The following is a 17,535-nucleotide window of genomic DNA, read 5'->3' as shown; positions in this document are numbered from 1 at the left end:
TTTAAATTTTCTTGTTTAGAATCATGCTATTTCTTACTTGAATAGCATATTCATCATCGATATAATTATAAATAGTTGATTTTATTTTAAAATTTAAAATTGCATAATCCAAATCTAACAATTTTGGGATCTAACCATTATTCACTTGTAGGAATGTCAAATTTTAATTTCATATATCAAGTGTGTGTATTTTAAAATTTCATCCTAACACATTTTCACATTATTCAAGCATGTTTTGACAAAACGTTGAAAAAATTCTTCTCCTTATTTGCATATGCATCATTCAATCACATTATAAATCAATGAAAAGTTAACTTTCTTCTATCAATTGTCATCCATTATCAAGCTAACACTTCAAGGCACATTCTAGAACAAAACATCAATTGGCTTTCATCAACAATATTAGGCACTTGATATAGTGATATTCATTTTCCTATTGATGTAAAGGCATCTATTTGGAAAGCAAAATTCTACAATTTATGAAGTTTTGTAAGTTAGCTTTAGCTTGTGTGTGGAAGAAGGAAGATAATGCAATGGCATGCATTGTGCCATGAGTGCTCCATGATTGATAAAACCACATTGTATGTACATAATAGCAAGAAGATTGAGCACAAATGGTTATAGTCAATGCAATGTCCACATAGTAGTGATAGATGGCAATCAAACAAGACCAATAGGTAATTCTGGATGTCATTAGATGATATAATCAACATTAATTAATGCATTTTTAAGATCAGAAATGGATTTTACATATTTAATACATTAGATAAACTTTATAACTTTTGATGTTGGAACATACTACATTGATAAAAAATTTTTGGGTTTTAGCCACTAAATTTTTTTACAGTACCTTGTTGAGCATAAGAAAATATGCAATATCTCATTATAAAATTTAATAAATATTAGTTTTGTGTAAATAGTCAAGCTCTTGCCATTGGCCTTACAATAGGAGTTGAACCTGAACATTTACATAGTCAAAAGTTGAATGCGTATATATTTTATCTATATAGTTGTATTTATTGCCATTTGAGTTATTGAAAAGCATTGTTCTCATACCATCTCCTTGTTGAACACACCACAAGACTAAGGGGGGAGGGGGAATTAGTCTAGACCTAAAAAATACTTAATTTCTGATTTTTTAAGCTTCAAACCACAACTATATAATTACTGCAATAATAAACCATGAAAGTACAAAGCACAACAAAAACATGAACACTAGATTTACAAACAATGCTTGGAGGAAAATTTTCAAACAATACTTATAGGTTGCAAGAGAATGCAATGTGGTAATTTGATGTAATCATTGGTACCATATGCATAATTGGGAGAACAAAAATGGGGGTCATCCAATGGTGCTTAAGGGCCTTGAGACATTTCATGGGGTTGATTAGGAGTTGATGAACTATATCATCAAGTGAAGATTAGATGACTAATACATGTGATTTGATAATGAATACAAATATGCAAGCCATTGGATCAAAGCAAGGTCAATCAACACCATTTTCTTTGATAATTTGACATTATACAGTCGTAGTTCTAAATAACAAAAAGGAACTTATAAAAGATAAAATATCATCATAGGGGCATAACATCATAAGAAGAATGCATGTCCTAGGGGGACAGAGGCAAAACAATAATGAAAATGTTGAATTACCAAATGTTACCTCAAGTATGAAACCTTTGCCACAAAATCTCACACAAGCCTTGTTGTTGATCAGGTGAAGTCATGCAACACGTTAGTGCATTCTTTCATTAGCGAGAAACATGATGTAGTCGAACGTGATTGTTGTAGCAAAGTTGTATGCTTGAATGCTTTGCTTAGGTTCAATGCATACTTGAACTTGAGTTGCTTGATTATGCTTGATTGAGCTTGGTTTTAGAGACTTAGAGTTTGAAATGAGAGAGAGAGTTTTATTTATATGCAACTTAAACCTTTTCAAATTTAATTTTCAAGTAAGGCTGACAAAGGTAAGTAAATTCCCACAATTTGCAAAGTCAACATTCATCTTTTAAAATTTGAGTCTAATTTGCTTGGACGAGGGCGCCCAACACTCTAGTCCTAGAAAAATGATCCATAAAAAAGGTTGTGAATAGGACAATGCATCAAGTTTAAAGAAATGATCCTAAAACTAAGCTGAATTAGGCATAAATTAAGATCAACCACCAAAGTAGGTCCAAACCCAGTGTGAAATTATAAAAGGTATACAATTTACGACAATATAGTAACCTGTTCAAATTTTTATGTGAAGTTGTTGAACTTTGTTTTATTTTTTAATTTTCATTGCCACTTAGAGGCCTAGTTTGGTCCATCATGATCCTACACTGAAATGTATTTTATGTTTTTCGAAAAAACATGACCAGTTTTTGTGGCCCCCTTTTTTCTCGCCATATTTTTTAAATAATAGTTTAGAAAGTAAATTTGACGCACTATAACTCTTATTTTTGATACATTTTCAATTCTAAGCATAACTATCTTCAATTTCTCATCCAAGATAAGTCTTTCTTTATTTCAAGAAAAAAGTGGCCAATTAAGAGCCCCTTTTGGCCCACCATTTCCATACACTTACTCCTAATAAAATCTTATATATAGATAGTCCCATATGGACATATAAGCTTCTTTTTATATCTCTCTCAAACACAAATTTTAATGTTTCTATTTTCTAATGATTCTAGTGTGACTTGCTTTCTCAATCATTTTATCTTCTTCTTTTCTTTTTTAAAAAAAAAAAAATCTTTCCATCTTTAGTTTTCTCACTAGCTTGTCCTACATCCATTTTGGTAATAGAAAATATGTAATGCATCAATCATGCCTATAATCAATATGATATTTCGTGTAAATTCTATCTAATTATTAATAGAATGAGAGATTGCCTAATTTTAATTACCAAAGAAAAGATTATAAAAGCTCCAAAGCTCAATGAAAAAAAAGTGAAACAAATAATTGCAGATTAACCCATTAAAACTGAGTACGAACGCCTCCTATCCCAGACTCAGAGGATGTGAAAAAACAGAGCTCTACGCTTCACGTTCCTTGTCTATGTTTCCATATTTAGCATACATGTCTACCAGAGCATTTCTGACTGTAACTAATCCCCTTCCGTTATGATTTGATGGGCGTCAATACACTGTTTCAAAGCTCCCAATATCGTTGCTGCAGCCATCGTTTTCTTATTTGTTTTTCTTCAAATACCTTGCTCATATCTATGCACAAATTTTCTGCCTTTTATCAGCAATTGATGTCTTGTCTTATGTGATCAAATGCATTCACCGAGATTTTAAGCAGGAAAAGTTTGGATTTGAAATTAACGGCCAGTCTAGGTTGATCGGAACGGGAATGGATGCTGGGGACAGAAACGAGCCCACGGTTGCCACACAAGCAATCAAAGTTGGTTAGAGTGTGTTTTGTTTAAGTCTTCCATCGGACCGAGTCCTAAGCACGACCCGTACCACATGTCCAAGTCAAACTGCTTACGCAAAACAAAATCAACGGTTAAAATTTCCCCAATTGTCTTGCATAGGTTATAATGAGATTTGAGCCATTGATTTTAAAAGTCAGCCGATACATCTCATATAAGAAACACCTTCAACGTAATAAATTTAATTTTTTTGTTATTATTAATTAAAATAATAATAATAAATAAAATGTTTGATAAGAACTATTTCTGATTATGTTGATAGGGACGGATGGCGTCGAAAGCTTTGTGCGTGAGAGTTCACAACATGAGCTAGGGGAAACCCTAGTCGTGCTTCTTCTTGTTCTATGCTCTGTGCATGGCGGGGTGGGTCCAGTGGGTGTGAGGGGGTTGTGTTGTGGGGTATTTTCTGGTGTTTGTGGGGTGGCATGTGGGGTGTGGGGATGGTGAGGGCCCGATGCATGTCGTTGTCCTTCCCCTTAATCTCTTTCTTTGGTTGTGGCCAGCATTGTTGTTGGTTCCTTCTTTTCTTTTAGGCCTTGTTTTCAAGTGCCTCTCTTTGGAGGTTGGGTGTGTTAGGGTTTGAAGGCCCATTTTTTCTCTTTTTTGCCACTTGGAGTTTTCCCTCTTTTGGGAGGTGGTTTTGTTCCAGATAATTGGATCAGATGATGACAGACACTATTGAAGGCTCAAATCCTTCTTCTACGATGCATGCAAGGGCTATGTAGTCGGGGGAAAAGATCTTATCGGGTGGTGGGTCTGAACCCTCAAGAGGCCTAGCAGGTTTAAAGAAAGTTAACGGTTGTTTGGAGAGAAGCCATGATTGTCCAGTTTTGATTATCCAGCTTGAATCAATATCCGAGGATGTGACATACTAGAGCAATCATGCCCTCATTTGCAAGTTTATGGGATTGCTACTTTCTCTGTAGGTTCTTGAATCCTGGGCCCGACGGACTTGGAATCCTGAGGGGGGAATGGAGATTTTATTAGTTGCAAATAATTATTTTGTGGTGGTTTTCTCTTGCATGGTAGATAGATATAAAGATTTGAAGGAGGCTCTTATTTCTTTAATCAAGCTGGACTTTTCATTAAGACTTGGCACGTGGGATTCAATTATGCGGAGGAGCTTCCATCTAGGGTCGTTGTTGGGTTCGTCTCTCAAGGCTACCTTTGGAGTTCTGGAAGCATGATATTCTTCATTCAATTGCGCTATTGCTTGGAAAGTCGGTCATATATTCTTCTGAAACCTAGGACAAAAAGGTAATCTCTTTTGCTCGTATTTGTGTAGAAATTGACTTGAGTAAACCCTTGCCAGACTCTATAAAGTTATGCTTAGGGTCCTCTTCTTGGATTCAACAAGTGGACTATGAAACCATCCCCTTCAGATGTAGAATCTGTCATGAATATGGTCATTTGCAAAGGAAGTGTCCCTAGTCTAATTTGTCTTCGACAACATCTAATGCTCCCTTCAAATTTGACACCAAAGTTGATAAGGGCAAAAATCCGATGACAGATGTTCTGGAATTAGATATTGGGCTGTTGTGGCTTAAGATTGTTGATAAGCTTAAGGAAACTATAGTGGCTAAGTGTGATCTCTCGGTTGAGGTGGAACATAGAGATATGGATGTTGTTAATAAGTTGAAACTAGTTGAATATTGACTGGATTTATCCAATTGGCAGAAGAATGAGAAGGACTAGGCAAAAAGTTCAACATGAAGGGAGATGGCTCCCTCTTGTGGAAGGAGTTTTAAAAGTTAATACAGATGGATCTTCGAGAGGAAATCTTGGGTGGGCAGGAATTAGAGGCATTAGCAGAGATAGTAATGGTTGAGTGGTGTTCCTTTTTTCCACCTTTAAAGGAATTCACTCAAATAATCTTATGGAGGCTCTTGCTATTTTTCATGCTATTGAGAAAGGTCTTTCTCTAGGGTGGAAAAGGATTATCTATGAGTCAGACTTGCTGATTGCTATTGATATATTAAATGCTCAGAAGTTGGGGAGATGTTAACTAGCAGCTTGCCTCTATAATCAAGCAGATTATGAGCTTATGCTCATCTTCGGAGTATATTTCTTTTAGACATATCCCCCAAGAACAGAATAGAGTTGTAGATTGTTTGGATAAGTGGGCTTCAGAGAACTCTAGTAGATGGGAGGTTGAAGATTGGGAACCTTTGTCCCCATATTATTCTATCATTCTTGAAGGATCAATTAGGGAAGATGGGATGATGTAGTATTTTTTTTTCTGTGGAAGGGGGTGTCCCTTAGGATCACTTTTCTCTCTATTTGTTGGTTCTTGTTTTGGTCTGGTTGCCTTGGCCTTGTATTCTAGTTTTATTTGAATAAATTTTTACCCTTTTAAAAAAATAAATAAAAATGATAAAAACTACTAGAATATATGTGTGCCCTAGACATTGTAGTTAATGACCGAATTCTAAAATATCATGGAAAGTTTATATTCATAGTGAACGTTATCGAATATGGAACAATGCCACATAATAAAAATAATTAAAAAATAAACTTAATTGAAACAAAATCAAAATGATAAAAATAGTTATTTTCAACTTAAGTTTACATTTCACAACTCATTAGTTTACCCCACCCTTAAATTCTTGATGATTTGTTCTTTATAAATGAAATAAATTAAAACAATGGTTATTTTTTATTTTATTTTGAGTATCCTACCTAGGTGAAAAAGTGGGACACAATATTGCGGGAACACTTAAATGTTCCACATAATATTTGCCCCATCATTGATTTAATAACAAGTCACATTATGCCAATAGAACCATTAACATGTCTCTTCAATAGGAATGCATGTGCGATATGATTGTTATTAGTTGTTGATTATATATAATGTGTGGCAACATCTTATATCGACTAAATCTCTATTCTCACTTAGTCTCTATTGTTGAATAGTCTGATTAAGGCAGTGTCATCACAAAACCCTATAAGGTTTAATCTTTTTCTCTTTGAGGATGTGATTTAGCTATGTGTGCTTGTTATTGGAAAGGCAAATATAATTAAAAGTTTTGATGTAATTATATTTGTTGTATTTTTTTTCCACTCTTCTAATTGGGATGTTACAATCTTTCTTTTAATTAATGAAGCAACAAGAAGGCTTTGTGTTTTTAGTTTCCATAAATAACAGATGAGTCGAATGAATTTCAAACTAAAAAGAAATTGCTAGTTCTCTTTGAGGATGCCATTTAGCCGCATCCTTGATCTATATTATTCGTTAAGGACTGTGTGTGTAATTTTGTGGATATTCATAGAGATGGAGTTAGTGAGCCATAATTTGATCATGTCTTGCACATTAAGTTACAAGCTATACTAGAGGTTGTTCTACTTTGTCTAAAGGAATTTGTTAATTTATGAAGATGAACTTTTTCATCATAGTTTGCTATAGATTGAGTTGCTTACCTGGGTGAACCATCACACATGCATCTGTATTGAGAATGTTTATAGTCCTTATGTTACATTGATAATTGCTCAAAAGAATCATCACACTAAGTTCTTCCAAGAAAATGCACCCAACAATGTTCAACCAGGTTGGTATTTGTTTCCTAATTATTTTGTTCCTAAAAATTGAGAATGTTGTATGCAATAAAAAATGCTTTATTTGTTATGACTTGGAAATTTTTAAATGCTTACTATACTTGATGAAAAGCCTAATTTATTTATATATAATTTGACAGATTAATTTGTAAACGAAGAAAAGCTCTAATCAAGTTGAAATAGAATTTTTGATTTAAAGTGCTTCTTTTTAAAATTGTATATGCTTTTGGTTGTAGGAACTACCATGGATACACTATGCCATCCAAGAAAATTTTGATTTCTTTATGTGCCCACAAAATGGGCCAATTGTAAGGATTGCATCCTATCACATATTATTAACAAAATGGTGTTTCATTTCTCAAGATGTAGGAGACATTTGTTTGCTACTTTGATTCCTCTTTTGATGATTTCATTGTAGGGAACATCCAGACACACACACACACACACACCATCATGTACTATTTGAGAAAATAAGTTTGGTATATACAATATTCAAATTCCCGTTCATGCATTGTCATATGTGTGAGAATCAATGATTTTTTTCTAGTTACTTGCAATACTATTTCTATTCTAGTGTATAAATTTATTGCAATCTATATTTTCTATCACATGTATAAAAAACTACCACAACAATACGTGTAGGTGAGTTTGGACTTCTTTCTGAAGTAATTTTATTGAATTTTGCCTTCCAAGTATTGAATTTTGATCTTGAAAGTCATCATTCTGATGTTTATGCTTGAATTACATATAGTGGCTCTAATGCTCATATGATTGCCACACAAGTGCAATAGTTCTTAAAGGTCATGGACCTGTTTGAATCTACCATGGCAACAACCAAAAGGGATAGTTCAAAAAATATCATGGATTTGAATGCATTAATATTTTTAGATTTGATTTTCCCCTACATTAATTTATGCATTTCTGTCCACTGCCATGATTTCTCTACCATGGTTGTTCAAATTGTGGATAAACACCCTAAGCTCTTAATGCATATTGATCAATCCACCAATGGGATTTGGAATAAAATTACCTATGGAAATAGGGTATTTGAATCACAATCAGAAACCATTATTTCTTTCTTTTAACAAAAAAAATAATATTTTTTGTTTCATTTCTAAAATAGTCATTCAATATAATTTTAATTTCCTATCGATGTAGCTCTTGAACCTCTTATAAATACAAGTACTAATGTAAACAAAGGAAAACATTTATTGCTGAATTGTATTGATACTCTTCATTATTTATTCTTTTCTTTATCTTATTTTTCCAATTTCATAAAGTAACTTTGACCTTTCAAATATTGATATCATCATCTTGTATCCAAATACTACTTTGCTTTTTCTATATCAAATCTTCATATAATCTAAATTACCCAGCATAAAACCGCTACCATATTATTGTGAAACAAATTACCCGGCATAAAATCGCTACCATATTAAAATAACCAGGCCTCGTAAGGAGTAGTTGGAATGCACGCGCACCATCTCGCCAGCAGTTGTTTGAGCACCATCGGGGAAGCCTAAAATATAGAGAATAGCTTCCAGGTACATGAGATGTAGGTAGTGTTGGAAAGTCTGGTTGAAGTTTTGAACAAATTGGGCGCCGTTGTCAAAGTTTTGGGTATATTTAATGCTCGAGCATGTTTGTCAACCAATCATGCAATGAATTTTGAAGTCAACACGCTCTGTTCGTGGAATTTGGGGCTCTGCAAGAAGTTGAACGCTCTACGAAACTACCCAGAAGGAACTATAAACTAACAGTGCCAAAAATGAAAATGGCAGACACGTTTTGCACTAATAATTATAATATTCACAATTGCCCTAACTGTCGAGAACAGCGCTGCTGGACATTTTACTCTCCGCGTTTGCAGCCTATTTCTGACCGTGTTGCAACTTGCTCGATTTTATTGGTCAATTGCTGGAAAATTATTGGAATCTTCCAAAAGGAAAACCTTTTAGTTTGTGCTGGCAGGGGGCCACAGATTCGAAATGAATTATACCCATATGATCCAACTATACTTTTAAATGGTTCGCAGGAGTTAACACTAGATCAATCGAATCAATACATAACGAAAAGGTACTACATCATTCGTTTAGGATACCCAATTGGTAACTGGAGTGATTGGGGCAGAGGGTCGGATCTGTGTGGGATTCCGTAAGATCAAACTGGTCTCTGAATCTTGTGATAAGATAACTGGGTTCACAACATAATTGTTTTCGGAGTGGTCTCGTAAAGATCTGAAATTGGACTCGCAATCATGACTGAGACGATGCCCATCATCGATAAAGCGTTTAGTCTCCCCACATATTGGAAGGATGCCAAATGTCGGATTCGAAAGCGTACTCTCAGTACCATAGCCTCTACAGTTGAGATGTTGACGGGGTCTCCTAAAGTATCACAGCATGATTATTATGGTGAGTTTCCCAGAGTTTTGGTTGGGCCAGTCATAGGGAAAGTCACTACATCTAGCGTTAGGGTCCTGTTAGAGATTGATAAGGAGGACGATGTGATTGTCAGGTTGTTTCAAGATGCAGAGAGTAGTACTACTGGTCGGGATGCCCCTTCCAACTCTTTTTTAAAAAGGCTTGGCAGTTCCCTCAATTATTCACGGAAAAAGTTTGAGGAACAGAAGCTGGAAGACAGTGCTCCTTTCGAGCTTAAAAAGCATCTGAAGGACAGAAGCCCAACTGTGTTTGCATTTAAAAATTTGGAGCCAGGGACTCGTTATATTGTTGAAGTTCGATACCACGATAGGCTGATTCAGGGTGCAGTTCCCAGCAGCTTCAGGACTTTTCCAAAGAATCCTGCTGAGGTTCTGAATATTGGGGCAATAAGTTGCAACAAGATCTTTGTCACCAAGAAGTGCATTTCCTCTCATTCTGATTTGTGGGCTCATCTTGCCAAGAGTATCGAGGCCAGAAAGATAGATCTGCTTGTGCATTTGGGTGATCAGGTAATGCTGAAATTTATGCTTAGCATCATTAATCCAAACACTTGAATAACCTGAACAGAGATGGGGGATGGTTTTTTTGCTACATCTGGTATAATAAACTCATCAAACATAATTATGGTAAACCAATGTGATTTATAAGTCCAGAATTTTCTTTATTTTGCTTGAATTCTATTTTATCTCCTTTTCATCTTTCAGTTTTACTGATACGTGTATTTTGTTACTTCTTGTCATACCAATACCACATTGTTTCTAGTCCTTAACTTATTTTTGTTGGATTTAATGAGGTTTATTCTATGTTCCACCAAGTTTCTGGGACAGGGAGGGCACAGGACAGGGGGATGCATTTTTTGGGGGGCATTTTTCAGGGGACGGCTATTAATTTTTATTTTTTTTGAAATAAAGATTATTTCAAATATTCATATTTAATATTGATAAGGCATCTAGAACTTTAATACATGACATTAGAGTTAAATTGAGATTTCACATGAGAGTGCACAAACAAATTAACAAAATTTATTTTCTTTCATTGTCAATGTGCATACATCTTGTATAAAAACTAGTATACCTATATTTAAAAAATATATGTAAAATATGCCGAGAGATATCTTATAATAGAAGAGAATCATCTGTAAAGTAAATAACACCTCCACAAAAGCTGAAACATGGCATATCTCATGCATTTACCTGTCATTTGCATGTCAAATTGTTTCAAAAATGGATTTTTGTTTACGGACATTTTGATGTCATTGTAGATGCCTCTCGGCATAATTACAATAAAATGTCCAAAGGCTGCAAGTTTCAACTTTAAAGTGACAAAAACATAGAAAATATGTAACTGTCCCTAATTAACATCTAGTAATACTGTATCAAAATTGGAGTCCGAATCCAAATCATTGCCACTATGAGGGGTTGCGTCATTCAAATGAACTGCAACCAACCCCTCTTGTCTCTCCTTATCAATTGGGGTGGCATCTTCCGGATCAACATCCCAAGTGTGGTTGGAATCTAATGATACTTAGGAGTTTATCAATTATGAAGCCATGAAGCACTATGCATGATCACCAGCTTCTCAAATCATGGAGAGGTGAGTCTATTCCTCTCGACTAACTGAATGAAGCTATATGTAGACCAATCCCTCTCCGTTTTAGAGGAATCGACAACCCATGAAAGGAGATGAGTGGCAACAACCTTGAATTCTAGTGCATCCTTACATGAGATGTCTACAATTCAATAGGGTTGGTTTGAGCTAATGTATCTCTATCCATTCTTGCCTCCGGTTTGCTGAATTTTGTACCATAAAGATTGACACGGGCTAGCCACTTTGTTCTAAGTAAGGTAGGCTCCTCATCACTATACATCTTTCAAAGGGCCTTCATGAGCCCTTCTTTCATCTCTTCATTGTCAAATGGAAACACTTTCTTAGGCCTTGTTGCATACCATGTAGTATTTAGAGTGTAGGCTTCCGGATGAAGCGAATTGTTCTTTTTGATCCACTGTCATGTCACAATTGGCTTAATATGCTCCTAATAAATCCCAAATTAGGTTCCTTACTATAAATGGCTTGTTTCATTTGCCTAAGAATGTTGCCACATGTCTCATAAATCTCTCCAAGGCTAAGAGAGTTTGTATTGGTAACTTCTTATTTCACTTTCTCAACCACTGACAAGATTTCCTCCATATTCTTGGTTTTATCCCTTACATCATCCATGGAAATGGTATCTATTTCTTGTATCGATGAATCACCATTGCTAAGAGTCTTTCCAAGAGTAAGAAAATTCTTGCCCCTACCTCTAACCTTGATTCAAAATCATAATTTTAGGGCTTGGACTCAACAGCCCAAAATATTGACTTGGGCTTGGGAGTTGGCAAAAACTTGGCAAAAAACTTGACATAGACTTGTGAAAAACTTGGCACAAACTTGACCCAAAAAAACTTATAATCACACAAAAAACAGAAATTAATGTATATAGAGAACATAAAAGTCTAATTTGACTATCAATTTGTCATAATTCAAACATTACACATGTCACATGATCCTCAAACTCTCAAAATTTGAAATTTAATAGTCTCAAAGTTGAACAATACACTTTAATACAACAAAATTATAAATAATAAATATATAGCAACATTATAACTTTTTACATATGATGATATGTCAAAATGAAAAACAACCAAATACAACTACATCTTCCTCTTTTGACTGCATTTTCTCTAATTTTTTAAAGTGTTTTTTAATTTTCAAATCAAAAAAGGAAAAAAGAAAATAATAGTTAATTGTTTGATGATTTGATCAACTTTGAATCCTTAAAAATTCTCTTCTCAAATCATCTTCTTGCTATGTTGATGTTTGGTTGGATGAAATGGGCAAATAAGAGCAAAAAATAACCAATAAAAGTTGAAATTTCACTTTAAAATGTGCAGCTGTCATGTCTCTAAGCTCGGACTCAGTCGAGTACTCTTCAAGACTTGGCCAGAGTCAACACGGCCAGGTCTTGCAAAGTACTTGCCAAGTCCTAAAACTATGTTCTAGACAACTCCAAATAACTTCAAATCAGGATTATAGCAGTTTCAATCAAACCTTTATCATAATTTATTAAAAAAAATGCCAAATTGAGAGAGATATGTGCTTCACAATTTGACCTTCCAACTTGAATTTTTTTTGCCTTGTTTCTTGCCTTCTAGGTGCCCAAATCATGCTTTAATGTCACTTGTAGGTGGCCAGGTCTTGCAAAGTCTCGCTGAGTCCTAAAACTATGTTCTAAATAACTCCAAATAACTTCAAATCAGAAGTGTAGCAGCTTCAATCAAACCTTCATCAACCCACCATAAATTATTAAAAAATACCAAATTGAGAGAGATATGTGCTTCACAATTTGACTTTCCAACTTGAACTTTTTTTGCCTTGTTTCTTGCATTCTAGGTACCCAAATCATGCTCTAGCACAAGAGAAGAAGGAAATATGTTGCAAATACATGATGATTATTGAGAATAGTAAGCCACTTCAAGGGGGAAAACCTCCAAAAGTCCCCAAGAATAACACAATTTTCAATCTGATGATAATAAGCTAACCTCTAACTCCTATAAATACCTAATAATGACATGTATGCCACCCCAGGCTGATTCAACTACCTATGTAAGAATATATTAATGATCATATAACTTAATTAAGAGTTATGGTAGCCACAAGTTGACTACTCATATCCGGTATCCCCATGCACACTATAGGTCAAGGGAATTACAACCTTTGCAGCGTTTCCAACAAAAAGTATATGATTTCTGTTGTCTTAATTCTAAGCCTAGGAAGAAGGGTTCCATATATGAAGTTTGATAGATAAACTATACAAAAATATTTGACATTGAGAAGGCAGGAGCAGAGATCATCATTAAGCAACACAAATATATGATATCTAAGGGCTGCAAGATGACACAAGAATCGCTTGTTCTACAATTCAGCTCTAAAAACAAGCCTGCAACTATCTTTCCTCTTTTGTACACCTTCTCAGAGGGATTCTTGTGTTTTTCAATGGTCTCTTTCACTGTTATATTTCTGCTCTTCAATTTTTCTAGGTCATTCAAGCAACTAGGTTGTGATATTGCATGGGAACCAAAGCTATGAGGCGAGTTTTCTGTCTGCTCCAGTATTTTTATGGTTTTTTTGTATTGTGGAGTAGCAATGTCTTCTTCGTAGGAATAGATAGAGGAGCCTTGGTCTTTATTTGCATTTTATATCATCAGTTGAGTGTCTATATAGATGCTATGGTTCTAAGTTCTTTGTAATCAGAGACTTTGCACTGCTGACAAGTAGCAATTCTAGAAGCTCACTTTAGAGCTAGAATAGCTTTGGAGATTACATAATCTAATGTCTGCTTTAAATCTATTGAGAGATTTGTGCTAAGTGTTGCACATTGTGGAAGCCATCTCATACTTGAGATTTCACCTCAATATCTCCTCCTCTATATTATCCAGATAAGTAGTAAGTGCCGATTGACTCAGCAGCCTAAGCACTTGGAGAGGACCAATGATAAGGCTATTGTAGCTTAAATGAAGTCTTGTGAGAAAATAAAAGAGAAAAAAAATCATTTATAGTTTTATTATTCATATTTTCAGGTTTTTTGAAAAATAATGTTTTCGTTGTTTATAGTATTATACTTTATTTGATGTGTCATTTTTACTTTTTTTTGTCACATATGGCTTTTATCGTTTATGAATGAGGCTGTGAACAAAAACTTAGGATGAAGGATCCCTTCTTCCTTCATGCTATCGATAAATTCCATAACTATCTAATTGTTGGAATCTAGTATATCAATTCATTGGTCAATCTATATACCTAGGGATTCCATCTCCTTGTGACATGAAAGGTTTCAATTGTAGAGTGAACTAACATGGGGTTCTTTTTCTCTTTCCATGTCTTTCGCTTTTCAGTTTTATTTTGTCTCTTGGTTTCTTATCAACTTGATCACAAGAAGTGAATATCTAAATGCCCATGCTCTCAACTTTGAGCAATATACTAATCTTTCAGGTCCATAATTTTAGCTTAAATTCCGTTCATTGTTTGTTTCTAGATCCAGGCCTTTAGAATGATGACATCCCACTTTAAGATCTTGAAGAATGTACCTCCTTCAGTTGTGTAGCACTCTAGCCTTTGGATTCTTAGAATATTGCCATATTTAAAGGCTACACATATGATATAATTTTCTTCTCTGACATGCAGAGTTCTATCACATTTCTTGATTAGAAGGGGTAAGTGTGCTTCAATCCTTTGATAATAAGTTAAATGACATTTGATTTTGAATTATTTTTATCTACTCCCAAAAAAACCATGAAACCAAAAATAGTCACAATCTACAAATAAGAACCTCATTTCAAGCTCAAGGTTTATAATCTTTATGATTTGCTACACACCACATTTTGAGTATTTTTTTGAAAAACTTTTTCCGATTTATGTATTTGGCTATTGTTGATAGACACTTTTGGAGTACTTTCTGGTTTATTGTTTTTCATAGCTTTTAGTTTGATCTCTTCTGTTTCAGATATATGGTGATGGGGATAAAAGATGTGATCTGGAAGCAGGGCATGATTGTGACAAGTGGTCAAATCGATTTCGCAGAGCTAAGGAGAAGCTTGTAAATATGGGGCCAGATGAATGGGAGCATTACAAGGATTACATATGTGAGAGTTACCGTGAGGTATACAGGGAAACTTGGCAACATCCTCCTACAGCTAAATGTCTGGCAAATTGTTCAAATCTGATGATTTATGATGACCACGAGATCAGGGATAATTGGGGAGATAGTAAAGATGACTGGAAGAAAGACAGCCCTGATTTCTTTATAGCTCATTGTGCTTGGATTGTAAGCCTGGAGTACCAACGGCAACTGTACACAGATATAAATTTAACCAATTTGCAAGCAATCAAGAAGGTAACTTAGTTCCTGTGAACAATGGTGCCAATTGAATTCATGAAATGCATTTATCCATCTGGTTACTACTAATGCCAATCTTTTTCTATTCTTTGCAACAGGATTATCATTTCCACACTGTTGGCAATGTAGGATTGATGTTCCTGGATATTCGTGGTTCTCGTACTTTTCATCGTGTTGAGGATGATGTGAATCCATACTTGGGTTCTAGACAGTGGGAAGATATTGAGAAATCGTTAGGTAATGGAGGTATTTTTGATGAATTGAAGATGTTGCTAGTTTGCTCTCCAGCACCTCTTGTTTTCCTTCAACACACAATTACTAGCACAGCAGCAAATGTAAACCAGCTAGAAGATTTCAAAGGACACTGGTCTGTACACCCACATGAGCAGCAGCGCATGATTGATTGCTTATCCCAATGGAAGAATTCCAAGGAAGACAGGGAGATACTCATTCTAGGAGGTAAATTGCTTGCATGGCTACATGAATTTGTTACATTCCATTTTGTAATTTCAGTCAATTCTCTTGAATCCTGTACGGACATAAAACACAAAAGTATAAAAAATGATATAAATTTGTTTGATAGGTTTTTTTTCATGACAAGGAAATCATGTTGCACCTGTAGATCCTAGACAGACCATGTACTTTGCACTAGCTGGAAAGCTGCCATCTTTGTGTACATTTTTGCCTTTTAACCGGGTTTTGAAGGGAAACCTACTTTTTCATATAAAGTATAACTGGTTCAAATTTCTTGTGTTTGAGTTTCAAATGATTCGGTAGTGCTAGGATGCCTATGTGTGATGAAAGAGTAAAAGTTAGTTTGAAAAGTAAAGGAAGGTTCCACCTAAGCATGATAGTCTGTCTCTCTGTTAAAAGGATCAAAGTAGCCATTCGAATAGCTGAAGTAGGAGTGCAATGCACTTCTACATCATCTTTGGTGAAGCAATCTAAACAGAAAAAATATCCCTGGAAATGCAATTGTGGTAAGAATATCATCTAGACTCATGATTGTGTAAGAACATGCAAGACTTGGAGGCAGCTGTTAGAAGTACAAAAATATAAGTTAGACTCCCCTTATTTTTTCCCATGCTAAAAGTTGAGCTCTTTTATTCATAACTTGTACTTCGAAGGCAAGCTCATGTTCATGATTAATTGTAGATTCTGGAGCTTCTCACTCTGTGGCAAGGTAGCAACATCAAAATGAAAAGCCACTTTAAACAGCCCCTTAAATGTGATGACCTAAGTTCTGGACTCTATTTTTCATGTCCTGTTCTCCTAGAAATGGGAGATTCCTTTCCTCCCTTGACAACTTAAGTGTTTAAATAAGACTAGTTCCTGAGGGTCTATAAGTTATAAACATTACTTTATCTGGATTTTCAATTGTAAAGGAAACATAACATGTAACTATGTAAGGAGTCCGTCTTCATCCCATCTCATTGTGAATGAAATGTGATTTCAGTAGGGATTTTGTAGTTATTAACTTATTATTGAAAACCACATTTGAATATTGATCATATCCTACCTTTCAAAAAAAGTTAGAAACTATATATTGCGTGACTTAAGCAATGTCTGATTATGGCCTTTGTTCCTGGACTATGGTCTGAAACTCAAAGGTTATTAGAGCTGATGGTAAGTATTGTTTTTGTGTTACTCATATCTTACATTTGTGAAATCATTTAATATGGTTATAATTCCTCCAGTTCCATCTTGCTGGTAACTCTTTACAGATTGAATGAGGTTGCAACTTAAGTTACGTCAAATGACATTTACTTGAATGTGAATTATTCTGAGAATTAGTGTGCATTTGATGTTGGAAATGTAATACGAGGATATAATAGAATTCAAATGCAGAAAACTCAAATAATTTCCACTCTAGAAATTCTGGTGTAGGGGAAAATGACGTGGAAGTGTCAATTGATCACTTCCCCTCCTTCCCCGATTTTGGGGAATTAGAAAGAATACAATTTGGAGTGTGTTTATGGTGATTCATTATGGGTACACTTCTCTCAACTCTGCTACCTCATAGATGTAATGTCCCCTTCCTAATTTGCCCTAGAATCACAATTGCAACAAATTAGGGTTAGGGTTACATCTTACCAAGTAAAATATCTCTTAACGTGATCCTGGATTTGAATCCTGCAATCATAACATATGAAACTTATACATATGTACATATATATGTGTATATATTCAA

At 34.9% G+C, this 17,535-nt stretch overlaps 1 protein-coding gene across 1 annotated transcript in view; it reads left to right on the top strand.

Moving 5' to 3' along the window:
* Positions 1-8,372: 8,372 nt before the first annotated feature.
* LOC131078664 (uncharacterized) overlaps positions 8,373-17,535 on the top strand; it is a 49,835-nt gene continuing 40,672 nt past the window's right edge. Inside the window, exons 1-3 of the mRNA XM_058016413.2 lie at positions 8,373-9,921; positions 14,952-15,341; positions 15,443-15,803. Of these exons, the coding sequence (XP_057872396.1) occupies positions 9,226-9,921; positions 14,952-15,341; positions 15,443-15,803 (1,447 nt within the window). The 5' untranslated portion in view covers positions 8,373-9,225. The remainder of the gene's footprint in view (positions 9,922-14,951; positions 15,342-15,442; positions 15,804-17,535) is intronic.

This window comes from Cryptomeria japonica, chromosome 2 (assembly GCF_030272615.1).
Source record: "Cryptomeria japonica chromosome 2, Sugi_1.0, whole genome shotgun sequence".
Lineage (NCBI taxonomy): Eukaryota > Viridiplantae > Streptophyta > Pinopsida > Cupressales > Cupressaceae > Cryptomeria > Cryptomeria japonica.
Note: the sequence above shows the minus strand (reverse complement) of the source record. Positions and strands in the feature narration are given on the sequence as shown.